The 22,992-nt window shown below is 35.2% G+C and overlaps 2 protein-coding genes and 1 long non-coding RNA gene across 3 annotated transcripts in view; all 3 read left to right on the top strand.

Moving 5' to 3' along the window:
- LOC311289139 (scavenger receptor cysteine-rich type 1 protein M130-like) overlaps nt 1-22,992 on the top strand; it is a gene marked incomplete at its 3' end in the record, with an annotated part of 40,656 nt that overhangs the window by 7,520 nt on the left and 10,144 nt on the right. Inside the window, exons 10-19 of the mRNA XM_084406895.1 lie at nt 7,624-7,675; nt 7,923-7,990; nt 8,367-8,681; nt 8,938-9,261; nt 9,381-9,695; nt 9,930-10,247; nt 11,370-11,666; nt 11,836-11,913; nt 12,055-12,369; nt 12,473-12,673. Coding sequence (XP_084263021.1) covers nt 7,624-7,675; nt 7,923-7,990; nt 8,367-8,681; nt 8,938-9,261; nt 9,381-9,695; nt 9,930-10,247; nt 11,370-11,666; nt 11,836-11,913; nt 12,055-12,369; nt 12,473-12,673 — 2,283 coding nt within the window. The remainder of the gene's footprint in view (nt 1-7,623; nt 7,676-7,922; nt 7,991-8,366; nt 8,682-8,937; nt 9,262-9,380; nt 9,696-9,929; nt 10,248-11,369; nt 11,667-11,835; nt 11,914-12,054; nt 12,370-12,472; nt 12,674-22,992) is intronic.
- LOC311288801 (uncharacterized protein) lies at nt 1,087-2,182 on the top strand. The gene is made up of 5 exons (XM_084406407.1): nt 1,087-1,160; nt 1,309-1,368; nt 1,499-1,561; nt 1,764-1,826; nt 1,950-2,182. Exons 1-5 carry the CDS (start codon nt 1,088-1,090, stop codon nt 1,997-1,999), a joined length of 309 nt encoding a protein of 102 aa, XP_084262533.1. The 5' UTR covers nt 1,087; the 3' UTR covers nt 2,000-2,182.
- Nucleotides 13,995-14,434, top strand: LOC311288815. The gene is made up of 3 exons (XR_014627013.1): nt 13,995-14,074; nt 14,185-14,244; nt 14,372-14,434. It is a non-coding gene; the product is annotated as an uncharacterized lncRNA (long non-coding RNA).

The raw sequence follows: 22,992 nt of genomic DNA, 5'->3' as shown, positions 1-22,992 counted from the left end.
GGGGTAACAAGCGCCACTTTAATTTACAGCCCGCAGGAGTTACACTTACCCTGTAAATACACAGAACAAGGGGGTAACAAGCTCCACTTTAATTTACAGCCCGCAGGAGTTACACTTACCCTGTAAATACACAGAACAAGGGGGTAACAAGCGGCACTTTAATTTACAGCCCGCAGGAGTTACACTTACCCTGTAACTACACAGAACAAGGGGGTAACAAGCGCCACTTTAATTTACAGCCCGCAGGAGTTACACTTACCCTGTAACTACACAGTTGAAATGGGTAACAAACACTACTTACTATGTAACAATACGAAACAACACTATTTGCACAGTAATTACAGAGAAAGGTACTCTTATTAAAAAAACAAAAACAAAAAAAAATTAATTACACAGTATATTTGCCCTGACATTTAAGTGTCATTGCAATACAATGTGATAAGGTAAGTAGTAGTACTAAGTACTACATGGTACGTTTTAAATTAAAAACATAGCAAAAACTATTTTTTTTGGCTTAACGTTAAGTAGTTTAGTAAGAAAAGCCAATAAATAGCATTGCCAAAAAGTTTAATTTACAACCCACAGATGTCAAAATTACCCTGTAACTACATTGCACAAGAACATATTTTTCCAGAAATGTGATATAAACATTTATATACAACGGACGTACAAATTTTGCCTGGAATATATTAACAGAATAGGTACCTGTTAGTTTTAAAATAATTACATTATAAATAATTTGCTTGTATATCTGGTTGTACACCTTTATTACCCAAAACTTAACATATTGTTCCCTTATACCTACACGGAGGTACACTATAATTACAGAAACATACACCGTAATTTCGGTTTACTTACGAAGTTCTTTGCAGGTTGTATATCTGCTTGTTACCCCTTTATTACCCAAAACTTAACATATTGTTCCCTTGTACCTACACGGAAGTACACTATAATTACAGAAACGTACACCGTAGTTTCGGTTTACTTACGCAGTTGTTTGCGGGTCGTAATATAAAGTGTTACCATTTATTTTGTTTCCCAAAATATAAAAAAATGCCCAAATTATACATGTTTTGATGCAGAAGAGATGATGAAGGAAATCACACCGGGATACTATGATGATGTCATCACTGATGGACTGAAACCAGATCGTGAGACAGGTGTCGTTCAGTTATTCTATAATAGGAAGAAATATTTAAAATATATTAAAATCTGTATATATATATATATATATATATATATATATATATATATATATATATGTAGAAATATATATACATAATATATTGTCTCATGTTAAATTTACAGAATACACACCTGAGAGCTATGATGATGTAATGACAAGTGGACAGAACTCTATCAAAAACGGTGTTTACTTTTTATTGTTATTGGTGTATTTTCCATTATCCTTTTATAGTGATTTATGATATTATGGGTTAATCCCACTACATTGTAAGATATAATGCAATGTTTGTTCTGTCTATTTGTTCATGTTTAGTGGACACACCAGAGCATTATGATGATGTCATCATTAATGAACAGATCTTTCGAGATGTAACAGGTGAGTCACACAGAACTGCATTTCATTATCACCTTCACACACTAATATTGAACATTTCTACCATTAATGAATCATCATGACTTTATCAGGAGTAAATCTAATAATCTCAGACAGTCATGAGGTGAAAGATCAATAACATCATTAATGACACAAGCTGATTTACAAACTACAATGTGAGGTTTTTATTTCACATGTGAATCAGAGGGAGATCAGGAGGAGTATGATGATGTGAAGAACAGCAATGAAGATGAGAGGAACCTGTTGGGTAGGTTATTGTAACATTTCTATAGCATATTTAATTTTTATTTGTTATGTTTCTCATTTAAACTACATCTTGATGTAAATATTACAATACAAATTATCAGTTTGCTTTTGTTTTTAAAAACAGACTATGATGATGTGGAGGAGGAGTCAAATAAAGAGGGAGGAGCCATATGACTCACTGACCACACCCACTGCCTCTTCATCAAATCATATTACAGTTCCTGGAGATATGGGGGTTTCTGAAACTGCTGTTAAAGATTCATGTTTTTGTTATCTGAAATATTTTTCTATAACAGGTTACATGTATTGCAACAAATTTTGTAGTATTTGTATTTTAATATTTGGCCTATTATTTTTTATTTTGATATCAATATTTTTTACCTAATAAACAAATACCATTCATTCGTTTGTTACAAATGATCTATCTATATTTTTAAAAAGCATTTAGAGGAAATGAGAAAATGATGCAAAATACTAAAAAGATGTTGAAAAAAACGGTTAGGCAGTTTATCTACCTAAATATAAAGATAAAATGGATTTACCACTTAATAGATTATTATTAGGCATCACATTTTTCCATAAATTTACTGTATTTAGTAATAGTATTTCTTACTGTCAGCTTGAATTAACTTAACTAGAGCATAATTTAACCTTTTATTTAAAAAAATAAACTGCACATTTTATTGTGTGATGGTGCATTTTTACTTTAAAATGCTTTAAACAAGTTGAAACAGTTTGTAAGTCTGATGTGAGTTATCTGCGCTGCGCTTGAATCTTTTGCAGCAATAGCTCCATCTGCAGGTTGAGGTTGGGCTGACCCTTCTTGGTTTTTCTCTTCAACAGCTGATATGTTGCTGTTTTCTTTTCCTTGTATTTCTTCAGAGCCTCCTCACGCTGAGATTTGTCTTTCAAGAATTCCTACAGAGACACACATAATAATACATGTGTCAATAATTTAGGTAAAGAATGTAAGGATGGTGAAAATGTGTATATGTAGGCTACATGACATATATGAATCTTTCTTGAAGGCTTAGTTCACCCCAAAATAAAAAAAATGACATCAGTTACTCACTCTCATGTTGTTTCAAACCTGTAAGACTTTTTTCGTTCATCTTCGAAATACAAATGAAGATATTTTAAAAGAAATCTGAGAGATTTTTGTCCTTCCATTGACAGTCCACGCAACTACCAAGAGACACGATCATTTTATATTATTTATATGATTCACATATGTGATCCTGGATCACAAAACCAGTCACAAGTAGCACGAGTATATTTGTGGCAATAATACATTGTATGGGTCAAAATTATCGATTTTTCTTTTATGCCAAAAATGATTAGAATTTTTAAGATAATGTTCCATGAAGATATTTTGTAAATTTCCTACTGTAAATATATAAAACATTTATTTTTGTGAGTGAATGCAGCAAAATTGGCAACATAAATGGACAACTTTAAAGACGACTTTCTCAATGTTTCGATTTTCTTTGCACCCTCAGAATCCAGATTTTCAAATAGTTGAATCTCGGCCAAATATTCCTAACAAACCATACATCAATGGAAAGCTTATTTATTCAGCTTTCAGATGATGTATAAATCTCAAAAAAACAACAACATATTTTTGGTTTGGTCAGGTCAGTTGTGTTTAAAACGTGTTTCTCAGGAGAATCTGTAAAATCCGACCCCATGTTTAGTTCATCATCTGACCCTGTCTCTTTATCCAGTGCTCTTCCTTCACATCTTTTCTTCTTTTTCTCCTGCTCTTCTTCATCTAGTCGTTCTCTTTAAGCCAGGTACAGATGTCTCAGATGCTCGGGATATTTCTCCTCTAACTGACTTTTGATGCTTGATTTTTCTTCCTCTCCTTTCGAAGAAGTTTGTTGTATTCATGCCTTACTTTCTTCTTCCTTTTGAAGGCAAACCCCTGACCTGATGAAGCATGAGACAGAGAGGAGATTCAAACAGAATACATTCAAATGTTAGTCCTTTATTAGGGTAGAGTGGGGGAAAACGCCCCCCTTAAGGAAAATGTGACATTACAGTGAAACAAAACATAAATGTGACTAGAATTGCCATCCCGGTTTTGAGTGACTATGGCAGGAGTTATTCACCAAATATAAAAATTGCTTAGCCTTCATAATTAATTAGCATTTTGACTGAAAAAAATTTTGTACAAAGGGGGCGTTTTGCCCCAGCGGTGGGGTAAAACGCCCCCCAAGGTAGGGTAAAATGCCCCCTTTCTTACAAACCAGTTTGCTTGATAGATCAACAGCAAAATTAACAGACAATAGTTTTTAATCTCTAAAAGTAAAAGGCAAGTAATGTATAAACATGTATATATATTAATATTTATTTCAGCAATGTCCAAAATAGCCAAATTTAACTACCTTCCATCAGTGAGCTAACTTTGCTAGCAAGCTAGGTAGTTAATGTTCACTTGAGGTAATTTTTTCATGTTTTGTTCAAATATTTTGATTTTACCACCTAGATATACTGCATTAAGTGTAAAACAAAGGATTTGATAGACAGAAATATTTTATTATAGTAAATATGATAGAGAGAAACTATGCTCCCAGGGGGGCGTTTTACCCCTCAGCGTAGGGGGCGTTTTACCCCACAAGCTATGAGTTTTTAAAAAAAAATTAATTTTTTTTTATATAATTATATTCCTTATAAATAACATATGATCTCAAACTACAGACTTCACTATTCATCTATCATACTTCACTGCGATATCCTGCAGAACAATATTCTCTTAAACACTTATTTACTAATATCTGAAAATTATAGCATTTACCCTGTAATACTCTTCTCTTAAAATATGTCGCTGGTGTCAGCTTCTCCGTAGAGATTTGTATATCCCCGTTATCAACGTAGTGCATTGCAACAGTAAAAACCTATATTGACTACTTTTAGTGGTTATTTTGGGAAAAACAGGTGGGGGGCGTTTTACCCCAGGGGGGCGTTTTCCCCCACTCTACCCTATGGATTATTACGGATCTATTACGTTATTATAAGTAATATAAATGATTGCAATTTATTAAATATGAAATATATTTTCTTTAGAAAATGGTAGGAACGTTTTTCATCATAAATGCAACCAGGGCCGGCGCTAGCTATAGGCAGAGCAGGCGATTGCCTAGGGCCTCGGGCTTTGAGGAGGGGCCTCCATAACCGTAACATCCCCTATATAGTCCACCAGTCAAGACGGACAGAAATACTAGCCTCATTGTTCATTGGATATTGTTGAATTGTCACTCATCTGCGGTTAAACCAATGTTTCCGTTTCAAAGCGGGTGCCGGCTTCTGAACGTTTGTGTAACGAACGCATCCATCAGGTGCTGCGAAGCAAAAGCCTAAATAGGCACTCAAAGAAGCACAGCTCGTAATGCAGGTGTGTGAGTTGTCGTCATCTATTTTGGAGTGATTGCAATGTATTCTAAATGTAAACTTGTACTGTAGATCAGCGTCATTTCTGGAAAAAATCATTCACCGCTTTATTACGAGTTTAAAAGAGCGCGAGCGTCATTAACGTGCCCAGACGCGACGCTTTGAATTTGCGCGTACAAGGAATAACATCGCGTCTGGAGCTGACTAGTAAAAAAGCTACAAAAGTAAAAGACAAGACGTTTGTATTCAAAGCTAAAAAGCCAACACACTACAGCATTTTTAAATGTTTCAAATAAAGGATCTCATATCTATGGGTCTATCTTCTAAATTCTGCTGATGAGTAAAAAAAAAAAAAAAAAAAAAAAATCTGCTCAGTAGCGACCGTGTCTTTCTCTAGCATATTTAAGGTAACAATGCAATACATAATATAATATCTGCAGTCAATATTGATTAAATGGGAGGGAAAAATCCTGCCCATACCGCAGCTATGAAAAAAATGATAAAAGCACTTATGTTCATCTACTGAAGTGGTATTCTGGAACTGTGAATAAATTTAATAAAACAGCAAAATAACAACAACAACAATAACATCTTCATTAAACAAAAAAGAGATTACCTTAGATAAAGTTTGACTAATATGTACATACAGTATACCGGTAAAAAGTCTGGACCCATTACTATTTTTAATGTTTAAAGTTTCATATTATGCTCTACAAGCCTGCATTTATTTTATCAAAAATACAGAAAAACAAAAACAAAAACAGGAATATTCAACAAGGATGTGTTAAATATATAAAAAGTGATAGTGAAGACTTTTTTAAAACAACTTTTAAAAAATAAAAAAAATCCTGAAAAAAAGTATCACAGGTTATAAAATAAATATTAAGCACAATTTATAACATTTGATAATAAATCAGAATATTAAAGTTTTCTGAAGAATCACGTGACACTAAATTCAGCTTCGCATCACATAAATATATTTAAAAGAATAGTAAAATAGAAAACCATTATTTAATAATATTTCACTATATTATTTTTCTGTATTTTTGATCAAATAAATCCAGGCTTGATGAGCATAAGAGACTTCTTTCAAAAACATTTAAAATAGTAATTTGTCCAAACTTATGTACTGTATAAGTAAAAATATACTAAATTTAAAATTAAATGTTGTATAAATATAAAGGTTAGGAATCATATTTGTTTCAAGTGTTTTTTATTGGGGGTGGGGGGCCTCCAACATGAATTTTGCCTAGGGCCTCCTAATGTCTAGAACCGGCCCTGAATGCAACGATTAACGTATATCTAAGAACTAGATATTTGTTGACGCGCCAGGTATAAACACCATAGGTATCTATGATAAACACGGTGAGTTTCGGTGCAATAAAGGATAGCCTACAATGTATTTCAGTCGTGGTTATGGATTGAGTTGGCCGCTCAACTAAATTGCTGATAGGCAATCTCGGGAAAAGTTACAGACGGATTACGGAACGGAGCGGGCGCGATAGGCTAAATGAAATTGCTGTTCTCGTATTTTCTTTACAATAAAATCACTGACCAGCACACAGTGAAAGTATAATTTGATGTTCTGTTGTTCTAGGGGGAGATATTAACTGTTAAAAAGGAATCCAACTAATGCTTTATTTTTCCCATTAAAAAAATAAAATAAAATCCAAGTCGTTTTATAATTTGTCCCTTTTGGCTTCATTTGACAGTTAAATTTGAATTTTAATAAGCACTTAGAAACGATTATTCTTATTAGGTTCATATTATGAGAACCTGCTGAAAATACAATAAATAAGCTTTTCACACCTATATTTAGGCTACATCATTGTCACTCTAGCCTACTGTGTATTAGAATTGCATAGCAGACAAAGAGTAAAATGAATGTGCTATGAAGTGACCTATATAATAAATTTAAATTGTAGCTATAAACAAAGTAGCTGTAAACAAAGTAATGTTGCCTACACTTTCTGCCATTAACGGACAAGACTGCTTCTCTTTATAATAAGTGTTTTGCTGCCATCTGCTGGAGGAATTATGCATTGCAATATTAAACACATTGCAGCTACAAATGTCTTGGATATAATGCCAAATTAATATATGTGGAAAAGAAAGCGATGCTTATTTACAAATGTGGTCTGAAACTTGTCTGTTTGTTGTACACAACCATTCCAGTTTATTTAATAATTTATTTGTGCTCTTGGTTAGAACATAATAACCAAGAGCACAAATAAATTATTAAATAAACTGGAATGGTTGTGTACAACAAACAGACAAGTTCTTTTTGTTCTTTTTGATCTTTGGTATAAATATATAAATCATATTAAATATTTATACCAAAGATCATGTATTTTTGTGTGTGAAGTTAAGCTTCAGTCTGTCATCAGTCTTTTATGTTGTGTGTGCAGATACAGGCTTTGATGCTGAATATAACCTGCAGTGTTTCTCTATCAATCTCCTGTAAGTTTAGTGTGACTTTATCTCCACGCTGACATATGACTGACACGAGTCTGTCCTCAGTGAAGTGTCTCTTCACACTGGAGGAGGAGTCCCGCTCATCAGCGCTCACACTTTATTGATATATATGGAGAAAATAAAAATGCTGCTGTGTGATTTGTCAGTGATTGTGTTTGATGATTTCCTCTGTTGTGTCTAATAAGGTAACAGTGAGTGTCATTGGCAGCTGTGAGAGTCTCTCTCTCTTTAGGGGACTGACAGGAGCCAGTTTCTTCAGTGTGTTTGAGGGAGCAGAGGAGAAACAGAGTCAAACAAACAGTGTGACGAGCAGAAGAAGATGGAGGGATTTCTGACACTCGTTTTACTCTCCTCTATAGTCACTATAACCACATCTGGTAAGTGAAAAATACATTTTAAAGATGTAAAATTTAACATTTTTAAATAAGTAGTTTGTTTATGATGGAGAAACATTTGTAATATCTAGAAACTAAGATTTTGTCACACTAGATCATTAATTATCAATTACATTTTATAAATGATTTGAGCTTTTACAGGAAACCAATTTGTTATACACTCATGCCCAGCTTTACTTGTCCAGTTAGAAATATTTTTATACATTTATATTTACCAACTCATTACATATTATGTTTCTTGACTTTTTATGATTCAATTCCTTTCTCTCTTTCATGTACAGATTTCGAGACTGTGAGGTTAGTTGGTGGTAACAGTCCCTGTGCTGGTAGAGTGGAGGTTCATCATGATGGTCAGTGGGGAACAGTGTGTGATGATAACTGGGATAAGACTGATGCTGCAGTGGTGTGTAGAGAGCTGGGATGTGGAGAGGCTGTAGAGGCTGTGGGTTCTGCTCGCTTTGGAGAAGGATCAGGACCAATCTGGATGGATAATGTGGCCTGTAGTGGATCAGAGTTAACACTGAAGAACTGTAGATCAAGAGGATGGGGTGTTAATTACTGTGGTCATGGTGAAGATGCTGGAGTCAGATGCTCAGGTGAGCGGCTCCATACATCACTCTGTTAATACATCACTGATCAGACTTTCATTGATAAACACCTTGTAAGCAATTTAATGTAATTTGTTGTCAGAGCATTATCATAAGCAGCTAATTGATGAAAAGTATATTTTATTGTCTTAACAACTCAATTTTATCTATTTATAAAATCTATTATTAGTGAAGGAATATTGTTTTATGTCCATATCATAATAATTGTGACAGATGGTCTTCTTTTTTGTGTAAATATATTCAGAAACAATAAACTACGGAAGGTCAAGACTTGTGGACGGGTCTCACCTGTGTTCTGGGAGAGTGGAGATGCTTCTTGTAGGCGGCTGGGGTTCAGTGTGTGACGCTGCCTTTGACCAGCAGGATGCAGAGGTTGTGTGTAGAGAGCTGGACTGTGGGGCTCCTGTACAGGTGCTGGGAGAAGATGCTTTTGGAAAAGGAAAGGGTCAGATTGGATCAAAAGAGATTCAGTGCAGAGGAGATGAAACACACATTCAACGCTGTCCATCATCAACCTCACATAATATAAACTGCACCCATGACAACGACGTGGGACTGATATGTTCTGGTAAAATGTCAATGTTCAGCCTTTCAATAGAGAAATCAAATTGTTTTCTAAAATTTAATTATTTGATTGGTTTCTTCTTGGTTTGATCAGTTTCAGTAAACTCTGTGTTCTTTGTCCAGGTTACACTGACCTCAGACTGGTCAACGGTCCTGACGTCTGTTCTGGTCGAGTTGAGCGTCAGTACTTCAGTAAATGGGACACAGTGTGTGATGCATGCTGGGACATGAGAGCTGCCAGTGTGCTCTGTAGACAGCTGAATTGTGGGATTGCTGTGTCTGTTGTGGGATCAGACTGGTTTGGAGAGGGAAGTGGTGAAATCTGGGCTGATGTGTTTGATTGTGACGGGAATGAAACAAAACTCTCAGAATGTTCCGTCTCTTCATGGAGTCGAGCTGAATGTTCTCATAGACGAGATGTTGGAGTCGTCTGCTCTGGTGAGCAAATTCACACCGTGATAAAGTCATTGGTTTCAGATTAAAATGTAGTAAACATATTTGATAAATACAAAATTTCAAATAAATACTCTCTCCAGAGAGTGAAGCTCATCTGAGGAACTGCAGCTCCACACAACAGCTGTCAATCACCTGCCTTGGTGAGAACAACAACATCTGGGCAGATTCTTCAGTTGTTAGTGATCAATAATGTGTTTTTCTCTCTCTGAATATCAGGTCGCGGGTCCATCAGGCTGGTGGGTTCTGGGGGAGACTGTGCAGGGAGGCTGGAGGTTTTTCACAGCGGCTCATGGGGGACAGTGTGTGATGACTCCTGGGATATTAAAGATGCCCTTGTGGTGTGCAGACAGCTGCAGTGTGGAGTGGCCCTCAGTAACCAGCAGGTACCAGCCTGGTTTGGTCCTGGTTCTGGACCCATATGGCTGGATGAGGTGGAGTGTGAGGGGAATGAGACGTCCCTGTGGAACTGCTCTTCTCCAGGCTGGGGGAAACATGACTGTCAACACAAGGAGGATGTAGGAGTCGTGTGCTCAGGTAAACAGCAAACAATACGTTAAATAATAACTTGACGATATTTTAAACATTTCTATAACCTATGTCTGTGATCAGGTGTACTTATACACGTTAAATATACATCAGTTAAAAACATATAGGAACCTATTCTGTTAATACAAGTGCATTTTTCAAATGTAGACAGAATACTGTACTAAAATACACAGCAACATAACACTATGAATCTACAGCACTAACTGATGTTTCATTGACAAAGTTCAGGGGGGAGCACGTTCAAATGATCTATCCAATCAGCATGAAACGGGGCCTATAAATATGTAGCCGACTCACCTATGTTCCTCGACAGTGTTTTCTACATCCCTCCACACCCCGTCTCCTCACACTTGCCTTGTTACTATCCTAACCAGAGATACAGGGGGAGTATTCTCAGTTTGGCCCACATTCTGAGCTCAGAGCTCTCCCTCGGACAGAACGGCAAATACGCATACTGTTATACTCTATTTGTAAATGTGAACTCGTAAACACAGTACATGCCCAATAATGTGTTTCTCTATTTACACTTTGTCTTATAGGCAGTAGATCAGACTCTAGAGAGTCTGTAGATTTATGCCTTTCATTCACTAAAAAGAACCAAATCATTATTTTGTTCGGAAATCAGACTACATTTGTGGCACTGTGTGTTTACGAGTTCAATACAATCACATTGACTGCTTGCAGTTTTGCAGACTGAAGATTAGATATGAGAAAATGGTTACGCTAAGTGGGCCTCAAGTACAAAGTGTGTAAACAATAAATAAATAAAAAACTGTAATTTAGATTTGAATGAAGTGTTTGCTTTTGCAAAAGATGTATGATGTTTTGCATCTCGTGTTCATGTTTTGTGGTTTTGTGTGTAGTTTCAAAAAATTAAGAGCCAAAGTTACAAAGATTTTGTGCAAGCGATTTAAAAAAAAGTGTTTTATATATTTGTACACTAATTAAATATGTTTCCAAATTTTTGGTTTTAGTGTCCTCCATTTTGTATATGTAAAGTTGAGAGCAATTATTTCACTGTATGCCTCCTTCTAAAAAGACAGTGAGAAGACATTAAAGAGCTAATTGTTTTAAATGCATTGATTCACAGTCTCATCCTTTTCCATCTAGAGTTTAAAGAGATCAGGTTAACTGAGGGCTGTGAAGGGAATGTGGAGGTTTTCTACAATGGATCCTGGGGTAATGTGTGCTGGAACCAGATGAACAGAGACACAGCGAGTCTGATCTGTCAAGAGCTGAACTGTGGAAGATCTGGCAGTGAACCCGATTATTCAGAGGGACTGAAGTCTCATAATTGGCTTGATAATCTTAAATGTCGACGTCATGATTCCACTCTATGGCAGTGTCCATCTTCACCCTGGGGACAGAATGACTGTGATAATGAAGTGGCCAAGATCACCTGCTCAGGTAAGATAAAAGTTAACTGATTTAAGATAGTTGGAAAACGTCATGTTTGTTTCGGTAAAAGAGAAAAAAATTCAAAATACAAAAACACGTGAAACGTAACAGTATGATTATTATTATTATTTATCATTTTTCTATTCAGTATTGAGTAAATTTTAACGTTTAATTTTAGATGATCAGACTCGTAAATCTCCTCGGAGTCGTCTGACATGTTCTACCTCAGAATCTCCTCACCAGAGAAAGTGTTCAAGTAAGATAATTAAAAGCATGTATTTTCTTTATTCACAGTATCTTGAATTATTAATATCTGAGCACTTGTCATAACTTTAAATAGTCATAATATGCATTGTAAATATATTGCTGGTCAGTGATGTTGCTGTGTGTGATTTAGATCATGTTCCTCTCAGACTGAGTGGAGGTTTGGGCCGGTGCTCTGGGAGGCTGGAGGTGTATCATAACGCTGTGTGGGGTTCAGTCTGTGCTGATCTGTGGGACATCAGCGATGCTCAGGTGGTCTGCAGGCAGCTGGGTTGTGGAGCAGCACTGAGGGCTGATGGGAATTCAGTCTTTGGTGCTGGTGAAGGTGTTGTGTGGCTGAACAGAGTCGAGTGCAGAGGGAATGAGATTCACCTGTGGGACTGTCCTCTCTCCCTGAAGAACCACACTGACTGCTCCCACAAAGAGCACGCTGGACTCACCTGTGCAAGTCAGAGCAAAACACTGAACAATATTAGTCATTTTCACATCATTTTAGTGCTACTAACTGTGTATTTGCATGATTTTTAATCTGTCTGTGTCTGTTTTGCCAGATTTGTCAGTGTCCACTACTCCTGCCACAACAACATCAGCTTCTCCTCCAGTTTCTCAGACAGTGCGCTCAACATCAGTCACTCCTCCACAAACTCCTCCAGTGTCTCTCTCTGTGCTTGTGCTTGTACTGGGAGTTTTGCTCTTACTGCTCTTAGTGCCACTGCTTATACTGATTCAGCAGAACAGAGTGATGAGGAGAGGTAGGAGAGATCCAGAGACTGTCATATTGTGTGTTATTCAGTGTGTGATCAGTCATGTGTTGTGAACTGACAGCAGGTTTGTCTGTCTACACTCACAGCTCTCTCTAAGAGGAGACACAGGACGACGACTAAGGCCGTTTATGAGGAGATTCAACACAGACACAATCACTTCACTCAGAGAGGTGAGACATGAGCCGTGAAACTTATTTAATATGATTAATAAGAGAGTCTGTCAGACACTTGATGTTCATCTATTATTAGTCCTGTTAAACCTCCGGCTTTAAACCAGAGAATTCCTCACAGAAAACCACAGAGCTGCAGGTGCATCTTTATGTGTGTGTGTGTGTGTGTGTGTGTGTGTGTGTGTGTGTGTGTGTGTGTGTGTGTCAGTGAGTGTCTCTTCCTGTGTGTATTTTGAGGGTAATAAGGAGGGGTTCATATTTTTCTAAGTCTATGTGCAGGTGTGTGTGTTTGTCTCTTCCTGTGTGTATTTCTGGAAGGCAGTGAGGATTCATGGGTTCATGTGAGGATACATGTGTGTTTGCTAATAGGCCTAAAACTTAGGATTTTTCTGCCTCTAATGCTTTTAAAATGTAAGTAATTAATATTTGTGTTGTGTTGTAAGTAACACAACGCTTTATGATCCAAATGAGAAATGAGGATTCAGTCTGTATGGAATGATGAATATGTTTCTGACTGTTCTGCTGTCCTTTAACAGGAAGTCTCGTCTCTGAAGAACTGCATTCTGGGTATGAAGATGCTGATGAGTTTCTCTCAGGTTAGAGAGCTAAAGTAGATCCATTCCAAATCAATAATTTGATTTACAAATGTAAAAAAAATAAAATAATATTTACACATTTTAACACTAATTCAACTGTTCACAATACTAAAACTTTTATCTTATTAGAAAAAGAGTTCAAGACTGCATATTATGATGATGTCACCAATGGTAGTGTCCTGAAAGGTCAGTGATCCCGCTGTGTCCCAATCAGAGGCTGTGTCCTCCGGAGGTCGCATCTGAAGACTGCATACGTCATTGAGGCGGTCTCATTTAAGAAAAATACCCGTTAGATTGCAAAGTAAGAAAGAAATTTCTGTATTTTACACCTCATGAGGAATAACAGTAATTTTTATTACGGTTACTTCTCTAAAATAAGACATCCTTGATGAGGTATACAGCCTTCAAATGCGACGACCGGAGGACACAGCCTCTGAATTGGGACACAGCTAACATTCATTACCCAAAACCTGCAACAGTATATTTTACATTTATTTTGTTTCCCAAAATATAAAAAAATGCCCAAATTATATGTTTTGATGCAGAAGAGATGATGAAGGAAATCACACCGGGATACTATGATGATGTCATCACTGATGGACTGAAACCAGATCGTGAGACAGGTGTCGTTCGGTTATTCTATAATATGAAGAAATATTTAAAATATATTAAAATCTGTATATATGTATAGAAATATATATACATTATATATTGTCTCATGTTAAATTTACAGAATACACACCTGAGAGCTATGATGATGTAATGACAAGTGGACAGAACTCTATCAAAAATGGTGTTTACTTTTTATTATTATTGGTGTATTTTCCATAATCCTTTTATAGTGATTTATAATATTATGGTTAATCACTACATTGTAAGATATAATGCAATGTTTGTTCTGTCTATATGTTCATGTATAGTGGACACACCAGAGCATTATGATGATGTCATCATTAATGAACAGATCTTTCATGAAGTAAAAGGTGAGTCACACAGAACTGCATTTCATTATCACCTTCACCCACTAATATTAAACATTTCTACCATTAATGAATCATCACGACTTTATCAGGAGTAAATCTAATAATCTCAGACAGTCATGAGGTGAAAGAGATCAATAACATCATTAATGACACAAGCTGATTTACAAACTACAATGTGAGGTTTTTATTTCACATGTGAATCAGAGGGAGATCAGGAGGAGTATGATGATGTGAAGAACAGCAATGAAGATGAGAGGAACCTGTTGGGTAGGTTATTGAACATTTCTATAACCTTTATCTGCTTTTATTTGTTATGTTTCTCATTTAAACTACATCTTGATGTAAATATTACAATGAAAATGATCAGTTTGCTTTTGTTTTTAAAAACAGACTATGATGATGTGGAGGAGGAGTCAAATAAAGAGGGAGGAGCCATATGACTCACTGACCACACCCACTGCCTCTTCATCCAATCATATTACAGTTCCTGGAGCTATGGGGGTTTCTTAAACTGCTGTTAAAGATTCATGTTTTTGTTATCTGAAATATTTTTGTATAACAGGTTACATGTATTGCAACAAATTTTGTAGTATTTGTATTTTAATATTTTGCCTATTATTTTTTTATTTTGATATCAATATTTTGCCTAATAAAATATACCATTTATTCATTACGTTGGTCACAAATTATTTATATATATATATATATATATATATATACACACACACATATACACACACACACACACACACATATATATATATATATATATATATATATATATATATATATATATATATATATATATTAAAAAGCAGTTAGAGGAAATGAGAAAATTATGCAAAACACTATAAACATTTAAAGAAGTTGAAAAAAACAGTTAGGCAGTTCAGCTGGATTTGATTTATCAAAATAGATTTACCACTTAATAGATTATTATTAGGCATCACATTTTTCCATAAATGTACTGCCATAGTATTTAGTATTTCTTGTGTACTGTCATCTTGAATTAACTTAAAGGTACAATATGTAACTTTTTTGCTTTAAAAATAGCAAAAATCACTATATCTATATTTTTTTTGTTGTTGTTGTGTACAAATTGGGTCAAAATCACCATAAAGTGCCTTTGAGACTTCACAATTTCCACAAAAAAATCTGAGATTTTCCATTTAACTTCATATGTGTTGTATTAAGGAGACATTAGGCTGTTAGAAATGCATATTGGTCAAGCTCCAGCACTTTTTATAAATTAACTGCAAGCTGACAATATACGAGCAAACCATAAAATATGTCCACCCTGTCATGGACAAACTCATAGTAGAATAAATACATTTTCATTGCATAGTGATTATAAAATGTAGATCTGAGGAAAGAGAATGTGTCCCTTTCCCAACAAAACATTTTAGTTAATGGTAAAAGTATTTTGATAATAATGAAGTTACTGCTTAAATATGTATTGCCCAATAAAATATGCGATAGTTGCACATTCTATTCTAAATAAAATCTAACAACAAAGATATTTATTCAAACTTTAAAACAATACTAACTGGCCCTCATTTGTTTATTAAGAAATCACACACAAGGTTTTGTTAACTTGTTAAAATAATTAGTTTATTTTCATCATAAAAGTTGCACATGACAGGGTGGACAACAAAATGACAGGGTGGAACTTGGCATGACAGGGTAGACAAATGCTTTAATGGGTGAACTAGAACGGGGAAAATTTTAAAAACAACAGGACCTTCAAGAAACCCTTAACCAATAAGAAGGAGGGGCCTGGCTCAGGCTGATTTTCAGGAGTTGCAAATGTCACAGGACATTTTTTGGCTAAAGTTAGTATTTAATGAGCACATGGTGTGCAGCAGTAAGCAAAGTGATTCACTGTTGAAGCTGACTGTGCACTGTTTAAAATGTATATTTAGAATTTCTGAAAAGTTTTTATATTAATTAATATTTCACAATGACAGGGTGGACATGTTAAGCTTGACAACACGCAACTACAAACACAATATGATGAAAATTAGGAAATATAAGTGTAGATACTTTCTGTGTGTGTTGCAGATGTTTTAACCTCCACTAAAGAAAGACCGAATGGGGGAGGGGATGTCACTGAGTACATCAGTTGGTTTCTTAAAGGGGAGTTTACCCCATAATGACAGGGTGGACAGCAATTTCAGGGACACATGCAAACTGCTTAATATTATTATGAAAATAAAATATAAATAATCAAAATGACTTGTTTTATTAAATAAGTTGCTGAGGACAATAAGTACATTAAAAAAGTATTATAATTGTATGTAATTTAACCACTTTTTACACTCACTGAAGTTAGCTGAGCAGCGTGCGGGACATGCCAAAATCACATACATCCAATCAAAGAAAATGGTATAAAATCAGAAAAACACATTTCAAGAGACGTATCATTGTACTTGTATGTGTGTAAGTGTTTGGCCATTTATAATAAAACCTCAGAATTTCATTATTTTGCATTATGGTCATGATGACTGAGCGATTCTGATGAGGACACCAAAGGCACTTTATTGTGATATTGACCCACTTACATTATCCCGACTGTTTCCAACAACTTTCAAACTAGGAGAAATTTGTAATTTAATTCGAAGACACGTCCCGTTTCTTTTTTTTTTCTTTTTTTTTAAGCTTTATTGAAGATAATCAACAATACAATCAAAGAAGCAAAAGTTAAAGAAATACACACAAAAAAATAAAATAAAAAAATACACAGACAATGACCAAAACACAAGATTATTAATAGGGATGTCCCGATCAGGTTTTTTTGCCCTCGAGTCCGAGTCCGAGTCATTTGATTTTGAGTATCTGCCGATACCGAGTCCCGATCCGATACTTCTATAATACATAATAAAAGAATAAAGAAGAGCGAAAAAACAGATCCAGGATGTTCCTTATTTTTTATTTAATTCACCTTATTTTAACATTCAACAACTCTGTTAACAAACAGAGCACTTCTGTGAGGTAGCTTGAACAATCAAGTAATAAATAAATTCTTCACTTTTGGACTTTAGTGTAACAGTAAATATAAAAAAGTCTAATATATAAACAAATAGCACCTCAACTTAAAATACCCGGTAGGCATGTAAACAAATAAAAAATAAAAGTGCCACAGTGTTTGCAAAGCCAGTAATGTGCTTTAAGGAACTGCACTGACTAACTCTTACGTCGGTTTCACACTGCACTGTTAGCAGAGTGTGCAGCGTGTATTTTTTTCGCCGCCCATGTTAACAGATTAAACCAGGCTTTACAGCATTCACACCGCGCGCAGAGGCGGCGCGGCAGTGCGTATATCAGAGCAGAGCAGGAGTGCCGCGATCGTTTCGGCGCCGAGTCTAATTTTGCTGCGCCGCTTTTGCTGAATTAAAGTGACAATAGATTGATCATGGCCAAAATACACCGCAGTTTTATCCAAAAAGTGCATTTATGATATATTGTGTTTTAAACAGTCAATCAAATGACCAACAGCAATGTAAAAAAAAAAAAAAATTCCAAAAACAAACTTGTTGCCATAACAATAAAAACAAAGATGAACCAAAAGTTATATAAATGAAATTATTAATAAAATAAGCTTCTTGACAAGTCTTTTCTCTTAAATGTATTTGAAAACGAAATAAAGCACTGCCAACTTATCCATTATAGAGTAGGCCTACTCTGTCTGTACACAACCCGCGGTTCAGCCGCGCGTGACAAACACTGCCAGTGTGAAAGCAAAACGCGGGTGTCTATGGCGCTCGAAATGTTCCGTTCGGCGACGAGACTGACTAGCACGACAGATAACACACGTGTATACGTGCGTGTACGTCTCCATTTGTTTTATATGGAGACGTACACGCAAATATCACGTCACGTAGACACGTCAATAACGTGTAGCTGTTGATCTTTACAGACGTGACGGCGGCGTCACGTTAGAATTTAACGTGTGGATTACGTCTGCACGTCTGCCCGTCTTAACGTCTGCCCGTCTGCACGTCTGAACGTCTGCCCGTCTGCACGTCTTAACGTCTGCACGTCTGCACGTCTGCCCGCCTTATTTTCCTTATTTTCTCATAGGCTACATTTAGGCTACTGTTATAGACATTATAGATAATCTTATTTTGGCAGTTTACTAAGGGCTACATTGGATTTATTTATTTATATAATGATGAATGTCTGTTAAGTATGCATTTTGTATCCCAATGATAGATAAAAGTATATTGTCATGTATACGATGAGAGACAAATAAAATGGGCTAGTAAAATTCAGAAAAAGTGGTTCATATATTTGTTTGTTTAAGATTTGTTAAAGCCCTGCAGCAGCCGGTCTGCATGCCTCAAGTTCATTCATAGATGCTGCATTTAGTAGGCTATTAATTAACCATCTGAAACCACTTTAAAACGTATTGGATTTTAAACTAAAATTAATTATCATACTTCTGATTGCTGGTTACTGCTATACTTATTCTGAACAGGTCATTAATCATTCAATATAAAATAGTTTAACATAAATATACTATTTAATAGAGCTACACTACAGTTTTTATAAAGCCTAGCACTCTATTAAATGTAACCTAGTCATACTGCAATTTTTTTTGCTACTATGTTAAGAGCAGGGGCGTAATTTGTGGGGGGGGGGGTTGGGGGGGAGATAACCCCCCCAATATTTAAATCTATGCATTACAACCCCCCCAATATTTATACCATGATCACATGAAAAGGGGGCATACCCAAACTTCAACCCCCCCAATGTTCAAACCAAATCTACGCCCTTGGTTAAGAGCATACAAATATATCAACCAACTCAGGCAAAACAATTGACAGCCCTGATAAATAAAGTAAAAGGCTTAATGCATCTTGTTTTCACCTGCAGGAAAAACAAACACTTAAAACAAAAATGACAGTAAATGACCACTAAAGTCAGTAGGTGGCAGCAGAGGGACACTTATCTGCTCATTAGCCATGTCCACTCCTTGATATACTTGTAAGAAGTTTCAGTAAGTCTTGGGTCATTTATTCCTGTACAAAGGGCTCAATGCATTAACAATTTCTGAAAGGAGCAATGTTCGCTATAGTATACATTTGCTTTTGTAAAATATTTCCAGTGCTTTAAATGTCTTACAGATTTGTATGGGTTCTGCATGCATCTTTGGAAGTTATTCCACAAGATAAATATTAAGTAAAATGTATGACTGAATGATTTTTTTTAAATGGATTTTTATGTCAAAACGAAGAGTTTGTAATGTCATTTGTAGCATTTTTTAATAACAGAATAATAGACTTAAATAGTCAGAGTATGACTGCTTTATTCTATGGTATTGTCTGCATGCTGGTCCTATTCCTGTCTAGCACATGAAATACCCATACCTTTACTCTGCTCTTAAGCACACACAATAATCATAAATGCTACACTAAATCTTTAAATCCTGGGAAATAAAGTTTGTTACATAAATAAGAATTACAGTAAAAAGCATTCACTTAACAATTTTGCAGTTAATGAAGTCCATGTTATACAATATGCTCAGTATTTTGTGTTCAGTATTTTCAGATTTAAACTATATGGTTTATATATATATATATATATATATATACGATTTATATTTATATTCTTTATATCACAATGACATACATATAAACACATCAGGGTTTCCGTTGTAATTCCGTTGAAATGTCCGACAAAATTAAATCTCTCCGGTCAAATTGTCCGATTAAAATTGCCTAATAGGCCTAATCCCGCCCCCCTAACACAATCTGAATTTGAGAATAAGCCTAAAATGTATAAAGCAAAAATACACCGACCTTTGGCTATGTTATAAAGGAACAGGCTCTACCGTTTTAAAGTTATTAAACATTATTACATGGCTTGGTTGAACTCCAATGTGGAATGCGGTCTGTTATTTCTTGATATCAGACCGCTGAAGCACTAGCGGCACCAGGACTTTGTTTAGGTGGGCCTCCAGAAAACTGGATGGGCCAGTTAAAATAAGCCAACAAATAAATAAGAACGGTTTCCCCTTCATCTCCGTTTCAGCGCTTTACTGGGCACTGAGGACAGCGACTCAGTAGCCAACCTGAATTGAATGCGTAATTAGCATAGGTAAAAAAAAAAAAAAAAAAAAAAACTTAAACAGGATTTTTTTTGTTACTTTTTTAATACAATTACAATTACAATTTTATTTAATTTATTGTTTAATAAAATTATAGGCCTATTATTTTTAGTTTATTAACAGCAACAACAGCTGTAAAGATGAAGTTGACGATCCATCTAGTGAACGCGCCTATAGAGAGAAATGCACATGATTACATAATCAGAGCGTAGCCTATTTCTTTTAGTTTTAAATTGTTAAAAAGACATTTCAAGCTTTCTTAAGATATATTTCATGTCTGTGAGGCCTATGCTGAGTTTCGTTAAATTAGGATGAGAATGAGATGCGCTCCAGTTCACGAGCAATGCAAGTGACCGCGCGGGCGCCTGCATGATTAGGCCTATCGTCTGCTTTATTTCCAGGCAATCGGTTGATAAAAAAAATTTATTAAAATTAAGATACAATTTATACAAAACGAAATTCACGTCAGAAAAGTCTTTCTACAAAACCAAACTTAATTAAGTGGTCAAAATCATGTCTGACCCGCTCCATGTCTCTCGATATTGTGCTGTTCACTTTTCATAATCAACATAAATAAAAAATAACAATTAAATATTTTAACAAATATTAAACTAAATGAGCTTAATGGCTACAACACTTATAGTAAACCTAGACTCTCTATTTGTACAAATTGCTGCACATTCATTTTATTCAGAATTTTGCACATAAGTTGAAAGGCATTTGTTTGTGCATGCATAGCAAAACATATCTGCAACATTGATCAAGTTTCGCTGATAATTATGCGTGCATTTATTAATTATTATCTTAATGAATAATGAAACAAGGACGAAGCATATAAACTGCGTTGTTTGTTTAGAATGGAATGGATCGCAAATAGATCCGAATGAAGAAACGAACCATAGTAGAAAATGTTTTTTTTTTTTTTTCGTCTATTTGAAAGTTAGGCTAATAAACATGTTATATGCTTGTCAAATGAAGCTTCATGCACCTATGAGCTATTTCAGAGACCTGGTTGATTTAATGCTTTACATTCCCCTTCATTAGTGAAATGCAAAATTTATAGCCAAGACACTGTCATTAAAATGTAGCATGTCATGGGAACCAACAACAGCACATACATTAGGCTATACCCATATTTCTATTTATAGCCACTTTAAATTCACATAATGTTTCACATCTGAGTAACAGAAATATAATGAAATATAGCCTATATATATATATATATATATATATATAATGAAAATGAATTGCCAACATGCCAAGAATATAAAAAAATACCAAGTAAAACACAAATTTGTAAATATTTGTTTGAATGTTTCTGTAATGAGCAGTTTTTAGAAAACCAGAATGCCTGTAAATAAACAATATATTAATGACTGGCATTTCACACAAAAGTCAATGAAAATACAGTTCCAAACAGCGCCACAGCAGAACAATTGTCTAAAAGGAGTAGTTGTGTGGGTGTTAAAATATATATTTGTATTTTTGAAAGAATAGGTTGAACATCAACCAGTAATCTCAATAGAACAGGGCCTTGGCGCCATCTACCGGCAATTTTATATTGATATTTAGTAGTTTAATATTTATTTAGCCTCCGTTCATTTCGGCATTTACAACTCGGTTTAAATGAGCTTGCTAGAAGTACATAGAACGATTTTTTTATAACATAGAATTTAAGAATATAATTAAGTAATGCATCCACTCTACTATAGAGCTTTATTATTATTATTATTGTAGCCTATAGCCTATTTCATATTCCCACATGCTCGTGCATAATTTATATTGCAAAATAGGCCTACATTCAAAGCTTTTTACTGTTGAGATTCGTTTTTTTATGTATCCAAACCTAAATAGTATTTTCTTAATATTTTTCGAGGATGTTAAAAGCTAGGCCTATGTTAAATAGCTATTAATGTGATTTTCTCTGCTGAAAATTACTTCATCTAATTTAATAACAGCTTTAATAGCTAAAAGATCAAGTCTTCTAGCCCACACCGTTCGAACAGTGTCTCAAATAAGACAAGTCTATTCAATTCAATTCAATTCAAATTTAGCTGTAGCCTAGCGCTTTTCACAATATTGTTTCAAAACAGCTTTACAGAAAATGCATTTCAGAAATGTACATAGAAAAATACAGTTAGTAAGTTAGTCATTTATTAATCCGTCATACAAGTAGCTGCATAAAAGTACGTGCGCTATTTTTAAATTAGCCAAGGCACCTTTTGCGTTCAGACGTGCAGACGGGCAGACGTTAAGACGGGCAGACGTGCAGACGTGTAGAGGTTCTCCACACGCACGTTAAGACGTCTTTAAGCTTGGTTAGGAAAGAAATGACACAAAGCGAGCGCCATAGGTGTCCGGCTCCTACTCACCATACGCACTGCTCCTGCGCTGCTTACGCACGTGCAGTGTGAAACCGGCGTAACTCTGTGCCACTATAGATGTGTTA

The sequence above is a fragment of the Rutilus rutilus genome (genome assembly GCF_951802725.1).
Source record: "Rutilus rutilus genome assembly, chromosome: 4".
Classification (NCBI taxonomy): Eukaryota; Metazoa; Chordata; class Actinopteri; order Cypriniformes; family Leuciscidae; genus Rutilus; species Rutilus rutilus.
This window is presented reverse-complemented; position numbering and strand designations above follow the sequence as displayed.